General features: G+C 39.9%; 1 protein-coding gene across 4 annotated transcripts in view; it reads right to left on the reverse strand.

Moving 5' to 3' along the window:
* Positions 1 to 3,947: 3,947 nt before the first annotated feature.
* Positions 3,948 to 13,359, reverse strand: part of LOC143039513 (uncharacterized) — a 17,327-nt gene continuing 7,915 nt past the window's right edge. For 3 of the 4 annotated variants that reach the window (XM_076209662.1, XM_076209664.1, XM_076209663.1), the window contains exons 3-9: positions 12,377 to 12,508; positions 9,927 to 10,040; positions 9,069 to 9,255; positions 7,680 to 7,824; positions 7,211 to 7,338; positions 6,327 to 6,524; positions 3,948 to 6,160 (exon numbers count right to left, since the gene is read on the reverse strand). In XM_076209662.1, coding sequence (XP_076065777.1) covers positions 5,099 to 6,160; positions 6,327 to 6,524; positions 7,211 to 7,338; positions 7,680 to 7,824; positions 9,069 to 9,255; positions 9,927 to 10,040; positions 12,377 to 12,508 — 1,966 coding nt within the window. In that variant the 3' untranslated portion in view covers positions 3,948 to 5,098. Of the gene's footprint in view, positions 6,161 to 6,326; positions 6,525 to 7,210; positions 7,339 to 7,679; positions 7,825 to 9,068; positions 9,256 to 9,505; positions 9,853 to 9,926; positions 10,041 to 12,376; positions 12,509 to 13,359 lie in introns of those variants that run through there. The other variant, XM_076209665.1, reaches the window with a different exon arrangement.

Below are 13,359 nucleotides of genomic sequence, written 5' to 3' on the forward strand. Positions count from 1 at the left end.
AATCCTATCTCCTCTTACAATTTTTATTCAATGTCTTTCATTTTACAGCAAAAGAATCTACATATATATAAAAAAATAGAAAGCTTTTTTTAATATCTTTGTTTAACGCCGAGTAAAAAAAAATTATCGAAAAAAACGCAAAATTGACGGACACGTTATTAAAAAAGAAATTATTTAACATGCAAAAAAACCTCATTTTTTCCATTTATTTAGCTATTAATAGAGACCTCATATGCAAAAATCGGTTGAAAATTGAGGGAGGAGATAGACTGAGTATCAAAAACTTAAATTGTTCAGAAATGAGTGTTAAAGTTTGTTTTTTTCTTAGTTTGACTAAATTTTACATTGGACCTCCTAAGAACCATTGAAAACAGGTTCCATTGTATTTTCATGATGATTTTGCATCTTTCAAGTAACTCAGGCACTTTGTACCCTCCTACAGTGTAGGATATTATTCACTCAAAGTGAGGGTCTCATAAGCCGCCACTTCACTCTTTGTCGCAAAGTTTGAGTTCTTGGTCTAGAATGACCCAGCAAGGTAGTCTGATTGCTGGGATTCAGCTCTTTCTTTTCTTGGGTTTACTTTCTGGTGTTGGAACAGGCTCTTGCTGCATCAGGGACATCACTGTGAGGTGTTGCAACAAGGAGGCATCCTTGTAGCCACTTGTTAGCTAACAGTTGTTTGCGTAGAGACAACTTGTCTGATATAGGTGTAGAGGACAGAGCATCAGGTGCTGAGGATGTGGATGTAGATGGAAGGGAGAGAGCTGCTGGAGGGAGTACTAGTGGTGGTGGCGGAGGTGGTGATAACAAAGTTGATGCTGGGGTTCTTTCTTTCTCCCCTTGAGTTGCTAATGTAGACGTTTTTATATTCTGCAAGTGTGCCTTTTGTTTGGATAGCTTAGGCATGGCTAATATCTTCAAATATCTCTTCACTGGAAAATAGATGCGAATTTCACACAGCAAATTAGTGAATGTGGCAAGCTAACGTGTACATGTCCTTTACTTTGTAAGGCTCAGGCCACTGCCAGTCATGCAGGCTGAGCTTCCTCACACCACATACTCACGTGAATGCCGGACGTAAGAGAAAAATTTGAGTGCATCAAATGCAAAAAAATAGAGTAAAATATGGTCAAAACGTATGTAAACAATGGTCGTGCACAGCATGTGGCTGCCAGGGGGAGGGAGGGTAGGCCCTTTAAACCCTTTAAAAATGGCGGTACGATAAAAACACTTTACCAGCATCTAGAGCAAGATCCCTACTATGTATTTATGCAATAAAAAAAAAAATCGAATTTTCCTTAAATCTGGGGCCAGCCACTTCATTTACACTGCAACCCTCCCTCTGTCCATGGTAATTTCTTGCAATCTTGCAAAACTGACATTATTGAGGTAATGTGCAACTGAGTGTTCAAAGACTTGTCAATATCAACATTGTATTGGCATTGCCATTTAATGTTGCTACAACTCGAATGGAGTATTGTGCAATATTAATGTACAAGGTCATGGTACTCCCATTGCACTAGACCTATTGAACAAAAGGTTATCCTTGGAACATAAAGGCTCAAACCATGTACAGGCCATATGGAAGTTGCTCAGTGTGGAGTGAAGTGGCTTGGCAGTTTGGTATCTGCTCACCCCACATGAGGACTATCAAATCGATCCGTTCCCCTGGTCTTGCAGGAGAGACCCCAGGTGACTGGCATAGGTCATTAGACTGGATACAAAAAATCGCTAGAAGAATAGCTGTTTGTGATAAGGTTGTGGCATTGAAACAAAGTGCACAAGGCCTAGTACACGTATAAGAATATCTAGCTCAAAATCAGTAAAGACTTTGTATAATTTTGCTGTATCTTGTTGCATTGCTTCTGACCCAAGGCAGTGGGTGAGATGCAAGGATGACGGTCATCCAGGAGCCAAGAAATGTGGGAGTGGAGTATGTGAGGATAAAATGGGTGGGTGTGGATATATGCCTTTGACCCAGGCTACCTCCCTTGGAAGGGGGAAAAACCCTTGGTATATGTATATCTTCGATAATTCCTGGTGATGCAATAAAATTCCAATCCAAAAAATAGCACGAGTAATGTCCATATCAAGTTCAAACAAACCATCAAAGGGTCCGGTGTCCTACAGACAAATGTTACTATACTATATACAAGCTGGGGTGACCACAAACATTACTAATCTGCCCAGTTCCCCATACCAGCTTGGATTCAAGGTAGGCCCTTGCATCAGCACGATTCTCCCAAGCATAACGGAAGTAAACGTTTGAATATTACGCACTGAATCTGTGAAGAACGAGGCGGAAGGGGATGAGATGACGAAGAACAGTTGGCAATTTATCAAAGATGTGAGGATTAGAGGGTGTAGGCAATATGATGTGCGTGGTAGGATATGGGTGTACATTTTCAGAGACAGTATGGCTAAGAAAGATATTAATTGTAGGGTTGTCTATATCAGGAAGAGAAATATTGCCTACCCATGGATATAGTGATTAGAGACAGGTGTTCATGAGCTTTAGAAGGGTGGGGAAGGGTAATCTTCTCCAACTTTCCCCCAAGATTACCTTGAGTAACCTAAAATATATTGCACTTATTTCGATTGCATTTAGTGCATTTTAGTGGTAGTTTTAGTGATGCTGAACAATATCCGTTTATCTTGAACTAATAGTATGGCAACAACAGCTGAAGTAGCTTACTTATGTGTATACTTTGGGACTTTGGCATTACTCATAGTTGAGTGCACTTTTTGTGCACAATGATTTAGTACAATGTGCAAGGCCTGTAACTTATGAATGATAATTGTAGTGCATTGACTAGCGAATGAGGCAGTTGCAAAGTATCAACAAATAGAGAGGTCAAAAACAGTTAAAGTTCGTAAACAAAGCTATTTTCTGTTGTTCACAGACGCCATTTTCATGCATTTTTTTTTTTTTTTTTTTTTTTTTTTTAAGTTGCCTTATCTAGAGGGTTGGGTGAAAATTTCGATAGGTTAGAAGTTCTTATGTTTAAAAATGCACGTAAACACATGCAGTCCTATATTGTCACTGCGTAATTTATTGTATTCTAGATTTCTAAAGCCACGTAGATGTGTGTGTATATATATATATATATATATATATATATATATATATATATATATTTATATATATATATATACATATATGTACAACACTGAATGGGTCCCAGTGACCAGATATACATTTTTATCAACCACAATACACTTTAATTATAAGCCACCAACATCGAGAGAGACTCGAGGTTTCAATTTCTGTATGTTGGCCTCCTCGAATCTCTCGATGTTGATGGCTAAGAATGAAAGTGTATTACGGTATACATATATATATGTATGTATATATATATATATATATATATATATATATTTGTCGAAACATGTGGATGAAACATGCAAACTAACCAGTTAGAACTCTGCCAAATGATCGCCTGCATGATTCCTATAGCGACTCGTTAAACTTTCCGTCAGAGATCAGAGAATTCTGCGTTGGCAATGCTCAGTCTATACCAGGTCTTTAAGAGGATAGGACTGCCCTCTTGCGCTATGCTAGCTATGGTAAATATATAGATAAATTAAAAATGCTGTAACTAAACACTTCGGCACTTTCACCGAATCAGCCATTCATGTATTGCGCTGAATGGTATCGAGCCGCACTCGGGCACGTTCGGAAAGCTCGAAACTCGAGAGGCGCGAAATTTGAAATTGGAGAGCCTGAACTAGTTTTTTTTTTTCGTTATTTTCATTATATTTCTTTATTTTGATTTATTTATATATTTATTTTTTGCGATTTTTGGGAAAATCAGGTCGGGCGGGGACAGTATATATATATATATATATATATATATATATATATATATATATATATATATATATATATATATATATATATATATATATATATATATATATACACACATAGTTTATGTGGCCTAAGCTCGTAAAATTTGTAGTCCAAGATATGTCGAGAAAATTGTCACGAATAAAATTTTCTTGTATTTAAGAAATTTATTGTGGCTAACGCCAAGTAATCTAATTTAGCATAGAACAAAAAATAGAAGTAAAGTGTTAAAGCGTTGAAGTTCCACCTTTCAAAAGTAAAATTACCAGAAAAAATACACTTTTTCATCATATCCTAATAGGAAATACTAACAAAGTAATCACCTATTTTATAAAACTGGAGAGGTTTGAAATATTACAGTACTGAATTACTAATTTGAGATAAAAAGAGAGAGACGATATTCAACATTATTTTGTTTTTGGCCGTCAACATTATTTTGTTTTGGCTGATACCACACGATTTTATTTAACCAGCCTTGTCGAACACTTTGTACCATTAGAAAATAGAATTTATTCCAGGTTTTCCAATTAAGTTTATCTGGATTATCGGATTGTCTACAAAACCTACCTGTAATTTTTATAAGTATAGGGAGGTGCTAAGATAAGAGGTAGGGTGGAGTGTATTCAGGGATGGAATGGGTGGGAATGTCTTTATTCCTTTTCCTTTTTGGCTACCTCCCTTGTAAGGGGGAAAAAGCCTTGGTATATGTATGTATAGTAGATGAAGTTAGCAGAATTCTCCTTCGTAATGGTAGGAAGCGTTCGCTAGATTCAATGAAAGGTTTTGAAAATACGGACTTTCTTAAGACACATCTGAGTGGTTAATGTAAAATGTTCGAAATATTCGAAGTGTTTTTGTTGCCTTGAAGCGAGCGAGTGTCTATTTTATTATATATATATGTTTTTTTTTCAATTTGGGCAACAACTTTCAAAGATAAGCCACAAGTTGTTGTACTTGATAATGCTATGACAGGGCTGTAGTTACATAGACCCTTTCAAGCCAGAGGCAGATTCAAGAAACAAGACATTTATTCCTATTGCAAAGTAAAAAATGAGTAAATCTTCAATATGAAAAAACCGTATTCGGGATTCTCTGAATTAAAAAAATCGTTTTGATTACTAGATATTTCCGAATTTACTTTTTTTTTAAATATTAACACCAGGAGGGATTTTTTAATTGAACTAGGCCTCTTCTGACTCGAAATGACTGGCAACAACTCAGCCAGGTTTTGAAAAGTCATCCTGGTCAACAATATTCCCAGTCTGGGTGGAGAAATGGCCGACAGGCTTCTGGGCAGGGTGGGATACCCAATTCCTTATGCAGTTCATGGATCGATTTGAATTCTTTTGCCGAAGTGTCGACAGATCTTTTGTATTTTGGAGTCTTTTTCAATGCTAGACTGTCTCCTGTTGGGTGACTGTTGTTGTCTAACATGGAGGGTTCTTCCGTAGACTTTATTATTGTTTTTCGTGTGATTTTTGGACTAAGTGTATTTTCCTTTATCTTACTCATCCGCGTGTCATTACGAACAAGGGTTGGCTTGGTTAAGTTACGATGAATACTCTCATTCTTGGGGATTAAGTGAGAAGATTTAGTGTTGTTCGGGAGAAATTGGCTAACACTAGCAACCTTTCCATTTCTTCTGTCGTTCTCCAGCACTAACGAATATTCTGGATGTTTAGAGGGCTGATGAGGGACTCTGAGGTTTCCAGCAGCTGAAGAGTTCTGTCTGGAATCATGTGAATGGTTTACAGATGTCTTCAGGATGTCAAGAGGCACTTTGATCACTGTTGGCTCGAGCAATTTCTTTCTCTTGGATGTGAAGTAATTTTTCACGTTTTCTTCCAGAGCCGTTCCAGCATTTACTAGGTTAGAATCTCCTTTGGTATTGCTGTGACTCGAGTCGTTTCTGGTTTTCAATTTCCACTTTTTCAAAGACTCACCATCCTTCCATACTTTCATTTCTAATTTCTTCAACAGAAGAGATTGGTCAAGATCATTTCTTGTATGATCCGGCTTCACAATTTTAATCAAATCACCTCCAAAAGCTTTACCCTTGGTATCTCCACGTCTTGCTTGCTTCTTGAAGTCGGTTCGGCCTTCCATGGAACCAGAAAGACGATCCGAGGGTGCACCACGTGAGGGGGGATCTATCTCCTCCTTCGACAGTGACTGTGGCATGCCCACCCAAGTACCAGGTGGTCGCACAGACGGGAAAGACACGGCTGATGCCCCCCCGGCATAAGTACAAGCCACGCTGTCGTGCATCATTGTGTCTGTAGTTCCCAGATGCTCTCCGAGCACTACCTAATAAAAGAAGAAATTGAACATGAACTTATCAGTACATGGTTCCTAAATGGACAATCTCCTTTTATTTTGTAAGTTATATAAGATAAACATAGTCAATGGTATTCATGTTAAAAAAAGATAAGGATTAATATATTTTCTTAATGTGTAGTCTTACTCATCTCACCTCCACGTCGCTGTTCTCTTTATTCTTGGGATCTGATGTCCTTCCGCGTTCTTTGGCATCGCCATTGGTGGATGCTTTGCTAAGAAGTTGACGACGAAGTTTAACAGCATTATCGAGACCCCAAGATCCCTTGCCTCCCACCATTCCCGAACCAACAGTCCGCATGTGGCCGGAGTGGTCTCTCATGACGTGCCAGCACTGTTAGGGGAACAAGCATATCTTATGAACTACTGTCAGTATGACTGTTGCTTCGGCTTTCTTGTTTATGTTTTATCCTACAAGCACGCTACTTTCCCTCAGTATCGCCTTAATGTGCGGCCCCCAATGCCTGGTCTCTGCAACTGAATAGTTCATACAAGGTAAGGGCCAGTTCAGTAGCCGTGGCCGGATTTCTGGGGGCCGTGGGTCTTCTGTGAAAGACAGCAGAGACAATATGTATACATACATGCATAAAACACAAAAGGAACTAATGACATACTCCTTGTGTGTGCGTGTGTGTGTCCGTGTGCATAGAGAAGACCATACTGCTCCTCTTCAAGGACTAGGAAAACATAAAAACGGGGACATTATGACTAACGGAACCCGGATGTAACCATGAAGCCCAATCTTACAATGCTGGATGACCGCATTGTGAACAGCTGCCCAGGATGTAACACTTCACCCCATACCATACAACACATAATGGAAGACTGCATTATACTCAATCATGCACGCAAACAACACAATATACACTCTATAAAGAATTTGTGGAAAAACCCAGTTTCGGCTGTGGCTTTCCTTGGGGAGACGGGACTGCTCGGACAGACAGTCTAGGGAACGACAACAACAACAACAAAATCTTACAAATTCGCAAGACCAAGGCTCTCTAGCTCCCGTCCTCTTACCTGTGGTGCGTTGGCGAACTGTGTGGTTGCATGTGCATCTCGGACTTGGAGAGCCTCGTCGAGTCGTCTTGTCTCCCATACAGAGACCAAAGGGTCACCCATGACGGCCCATTTCCATCCCCAAGGTTCTGCAGTAGAAGAAATCTTAAGTCGAAGTGGCAGAACAGCAGTGAAGAGTCGTCCTTTTAGTGAACGCGTGGCATCGAACTTAACCGTTTATTCATTTACTGGCGTATGTCATTAATCATCTTTTTGTTCAATCAATTATCTATCTACGTAATTAATAATTTATTTATCTATTTCTATCTTTGTTTATTGTTTATCTTAATTATTTCGGTTATCTATCATAAGATGAATAAAAAGTGTCATGTATTGATGTTATTTTAGTCGTACAACGCACGACAGAGGCGTTGGATAGTTAACAAGGATGGACGCACTGTTAGAATTCACTACAAGCATCTGCTCGTACCTGCTGATGAGAGGTCAGCCAGTCCCGCCTTTTCCACAGTACACAAATCGACGTTGGGATATTTGCACACCACAGGGCATATCAAGTTGAGGTCGCTTCCTGAAGTCGAGGTGTACAGACGAAGTGTCCATCCTCGGTAGAGGTCCTGAAGAAGAAGAAAGTTTTAAAGTCGTTGCCTCGTTCTGAGGTTCGAGTTCTCTATTCTAACTGCTGCCGTTATGCGATTTTATTCGTGTAAAGGATATCTCCTTTCCCAGTCGAAGACGTCCAAAGAATACTCTTCAAACTATCTCGATTAATCCCTTTTAGATCTGTTTCATGATTTGGATCGGTGCTTACCTTTCGTAGACGCTCTCTACCTAAAGTAGAATGTCACTAACTTCATTGGGAGCACATATGAAAAATTACTGGTAGAGTGTACAGATAAGAGATAAACGTAACTAGAATATTGAGTAAAGTTATTTTCTGATGGTAAATAGCGTGCATCAAGACTGGCGAAATATTTCGAAAGTACAACTCCTAGCCTTTTCTTGAAGTATAACCAGGTACTTTTATTCAGCTGAGGGTAGACTCCATCGTGGGGTGGGAAGTGCGCACTAAGCGTGATGAAATAATTTGTCGCTCATCATAACAAATACAAGGGATGACAGCACCTGGGAAATGATAAATCAAATCTTGATAACTACTGAGTGGCATATATGTTCTGGCTATCGCTAAGCGATATTATTCAACCCAGTCGGTTAATCCTTTGACTGCTATCAACGACTTGTATACCTCATCTGTATGCAACCAGGCTTCACTTTATCATTTTTTTTTGTCTATTTACGTATCTATATTATAAATTCACTCCGGATATCTATTAATTCTTTTGTCTATGATTTAATTCTTTATATGTTTATTTTCTTAAGTGCACATAATATTAGATTTATGTACGTGTATTTATTTTATTTGTTTATTTGCTCTGTATCGAATGCTTGGATGCCAGAATGTCGCGCGCATAAACGAAAATGGTGGGCACAATCACGCCCAGTTATTGACCTGGGTAAAAAGAAAATACGACCGTTATCTGCAATGATACGTAGTTATTACTCCTTAATTTCCGTTTAGAGCGAGTTTAGTGGGAGTCTGCAACCCAAAATGTAGTCGTTGTATATTGAACACCGTTTTTGCCAGTCCGCAGCCGGCATTCGCTAGAAATTATAGCCCCAAGTCACTGGGAAAAAACTCAACCATAACTGATATATAATTCTGCATTTGCTAATGACATAAAATATTCGTTTTCTATTATTCCAGGTACGATAAAAAATAAACAGTTACCATATACACATCTTCATGAAATCGAGCCATTTTCTTGGTGAAACTAACTCGATATTATGTAATCATGCATACCTGGGCTTGGCGCGCTGACTTCTCGAACAAGTGGGCCTGGCTGGGGGAGTTGATCACGGCAGAGGTAGAAAGGACCAACTGATTGGGGCCTCTCAAGGTGGCGGCTGCCGAGCAGGTCGAGTTCCCGTGGAAGGTCGAAGTGTAGGTCAAGTAGGACGCTGGGTCGTGGGGCTCGACCTCGACACACCTCGAGAAGGACGGATGGAGAACGATAAAGATATCAGCGACATAGTGACTTACTCATATGGTAGTATGGTCGCTCTCTCTCTCTCTCTCACACATACACATACACACATACACATACATAACACCTATCTTTATATACCCATATTCTCATGAACATCCATATCCTTCTTCACCCACCTCCTTCTCACCCAGAGCCACACCCTAAAAGCTAAGCATCTAAGATGGTGCAAATCCACGGTTCGCATTCCTACCGGGCCAATGCCGGTGGCCTTGCCGGCCGGCCCGCCGACGAGGCCTTGTGCCGGGCCGGCGGTCCGTGGACAATCAATAGCAGGAAGGAGGAGGGAGGAGAGCCACACCGCCACCTCAACGGCAAAGTCCATCCAGAGGGCGAACAGGTCATCAGCCTAGCTCGATTTTCTTCTCGAAATTGGCGCAGTTTCTTCGTCCCTCCTCTCCGCGTCCTTCCACCTCTTCTCCTCTCCCTTCCCAGACTCTCTCACCGCTCCTTCCTCTTCCATGACCTTCTTGGCGGACTGGGATCGTGCAGCCCAAGAAAAAAAGAAGAAAAAAAAAATTGCGGCACGGAGGACGCTCGCTGGACACTCCCCCACCCGCAAACTCCCGAATCTTCTACTCCACCTTCAAGTGGCTGAAGGAGTAGGAACCTACGTGTCGTGGAGGGCGTGGAGGGGACGAAGGCAGCGACATGTTGGATGACGGAGAACCAAGGGACGCCATGACATACAGCCGTCCATCTCGGCCGTCGTAGGCACACATACTCGGCTGCAGAGGGAGAATAGAATGACAAGAAGGTGCATTGGGTGTGTGCAAGGGATGATGGATCCATTCCTGTACAAATGCACACGTATTTGTAAGTGTAATGACACACATACACACACGTGCACACACACACACATGTACGCACACACACACACACACACACACACACACACACACACACACACACACACACACACACACACACACACACACACACACACACACACACACACACACACACACATACACATATATGTATGTACATACATTTTTACAAATTCGTGCTGAAGGTTACAGAATATATATATATATATACATATATATATATATATATATATATATATATATATATATATTTTTAGGCATATCTCTCCGTACATCGATCATTACAAGAAAAGGGCAATTTCAGAAAGAACACGAAAAATGAAGTGGAATAGAAGAAAATATTCCAAAGATTCTTGACGGGAGGGAGGGAGGGAGGGAGGGAGGGGCAGGAACAATGCAATTGCATGCAAAGACACGAATCCCTCTCTACGCTTTGTTCCTTGTTCTTCCTCACTCCCTCCCCTCCCACTCCTCCCACTCCTCCCTTTCCTCCCACACCTCCCTTCCTTCCCTTCCTCTCCTCACTCCCCTCCCTTCCTTCCCTTCCTCTCCTCCCTTCCTTTCCTTCCTTCCCATCCTCTCCTCACTCCCCTCCCTTCCTTCCCTTCCTCTCCTCCCTTCCTTCCCTTCATTCCCTTCCTCTCCTCCCTTCCCTCCTTTCCCCCCTCCCTTCCCGCCCTCTCCTTCCTCCCATCCACTCCCTCCCCTCCCTACCTTCCCTCTCCACCCTCCCCTCCCTGCCCTCCCTCTCCTCCGTTTTCTCCCTCCTTCCTCCCTCCCCTCCTCCTCCCTGCCCTCCCTCTCCCCTTCTCCTCCCTCCTTCCTCCCCTCCCCTCCCCTACACTACGTCTCTCCTCCCTCTTCTCCCTCAATCTCTCCCTATCTCCTTTTCCCTGTTCCACCGTATATCAAGTATATCATTGTTAAGCAGTCAGTCCGTTACGTGATGGACTTTAGTAACGCCACTACGGATCAGAGTCACGTATATACATATACGTGTATGCAAATATATGTATATATATATATATATATATATATATATGTGTGTGTGTGTGTGTGTGTGTATGTGCGTGTGTGTGTGTGTGTGTGTGTGTGTGTGTGTGTGTGTGTATGTATGCACCTGCATATGTATATCTATATGTACAGTATGTGCATATGTATGTACATTTCTATATGTAAATGCATATGTATGTGCACATGTGCATGTGCATATATACATGTATATATTTGTATACAGAGGACCTATTATATTCGATACCCAGGCTGTCCGATGAATTAGGGCAAAGGTGATTGTATGAGACGACAGCTGAATATCTCAAGGTTAATCTATTCATCTCCTCACATGAATAAAATCGCCTGACGCCAGCCAGAATTATAAGTCCTAAGTTGATGTCCCATAGTCACACGAAGGTCAAATCAACAGAATTCTTGAGAGTCGACGATGATTTGTGATGAAATCGATGTTTTTGTTCGTGAAATGCTCTTGCTGATGTCTGGTCTGGTGATTTTATTCATGCACACACACATATACACACGCACACGTACGCACTTTTCCTGTTTATTTAATTTTATTTATTCATTTACTTATTCATTTATTTACTTATCTATTCATTTATTCAATTATTTATATATTCTTTTATTTATTTATATTATTTACTGATATATTCATTTATTTATCTATTTATTAATATCTATATTCATTTATCTGTTTATTTATTTATTTACTCATTCATTTATCTATTCATTTATCGATATACTTATTTACCTAGTCATCTATCTTTTTATTTGTTTATCTTTTTGAGGATAATATACTTTTGTCGCCTTTGTGATGATATTTCCACCACAACTCCAATGCCTCGATTTTTTAGGCGAGTCTTGAATAGTAAAAGAGATCCATTATTAGACAGAAAAATCAATACGTTGTTAAATTTAGATAAATATGGTTTATACAATTTTATTATTCATTAATTGATGCGTATTTTTCTTCGACTAATCATAACAAGGAAATATTCAAGAGACGAACACATTTGCTAAATATTACGAGTCCCGCCCCGCAGTGAAGCAGACATGACTCAGCACTACACTGGAACCACGGTTAGGCCTACGGCTGAATTGGATTTCACTGTGACTCGAGGACTGCTGCAGTAAAATATGTTCTATCATTGACAGACGATATCTGCAAATCGGGAATATATTTTTTATTACTTCTTTTATTATGTACAGTTGGGGCATACCTGTTCTCTGTTGCATCAGGCATGATGTAATGTGGTAAGGCATCACGAATAGCTAGGAGGCTGAGGAGGAGGAGGCAAGCGCAGCACCATAGGCTCGTTCGCCAGCGACGTAACCAGGGCAACAGCCTCCGCCTGTCAAATGAAAAAATATATGTATGTATAACGATTTATTGTACAAAGTTTTCGATTAAGCTTGTGGTAAGATTATCAGATAATTATGGAATATATATTCTTAACATCCCTTACTCTAAGAGAAAAAAATAAAGAAGAAAAGAAAAAATATAGGCTCTTGCGGGCGTGGCAAAAATAATATCGGGAAGAGAAAATTGTATTTATGGCATATTATTGCTAGGAAACGTAAGTACAGGTGTGAGCATTTATGTATTTTCTCTCAAATGTTATGTATATTTACACATGTTTATTGATGCAAATGAAATGATACAAACATTCTCATCGATCATATGCCTCGACTGAATAAAATCCTTTCCCGGTTGAAATCAGAGACGACTTGTGAAGAGCACAAATACAAACGCATGCATTCATTTATGAACAAATATTCTCTCTCTGTTTGTATGTACGCTATGTCCATATATGTTTATATTTGGAGACTGCAACTGCTGTCGGTTACGAAAGAATAAACACTATTTGAGGACGCTGGAACGTTTCGCTCGCTAGTTTCATCAAGTGCTTCATAAAGCCTCAACGAACGAAACGTACATTCAATAAAGGCTTCGTCCTCAGGTAGTGTATATATATATATATATATATATATATATATATATATATATATATATATATATATATATATATATATAATAAACACGTTTCACGTTATTTTGTAGTAATATTACTTCATCAACACAGCCATAGTTCAACCGATTCATAGTAAGTCTAATTTCAATTATTCTTTTTATTTCCAGACTGAGTGAAACAATAGAGCTGTTAAAACAGGTTAGAACGAATATCAGGGAATTGTTATTTTC

The sequence above is a fragment of the Oratosquilla oratoria genome, chromosome 26, assembly GCF_046742065.1.
Source record: "Oratosquilla oratoria isolate Oo_2021 chromosome 26, ASM4674206v1, whole genome shotgun sequence".
NCBI lineage: Eukaryota > Metazoa > Arthropoda > Malacostraca > Stomatopoda > Squillidae > Oratosquilla > Oratosquilla oratoria.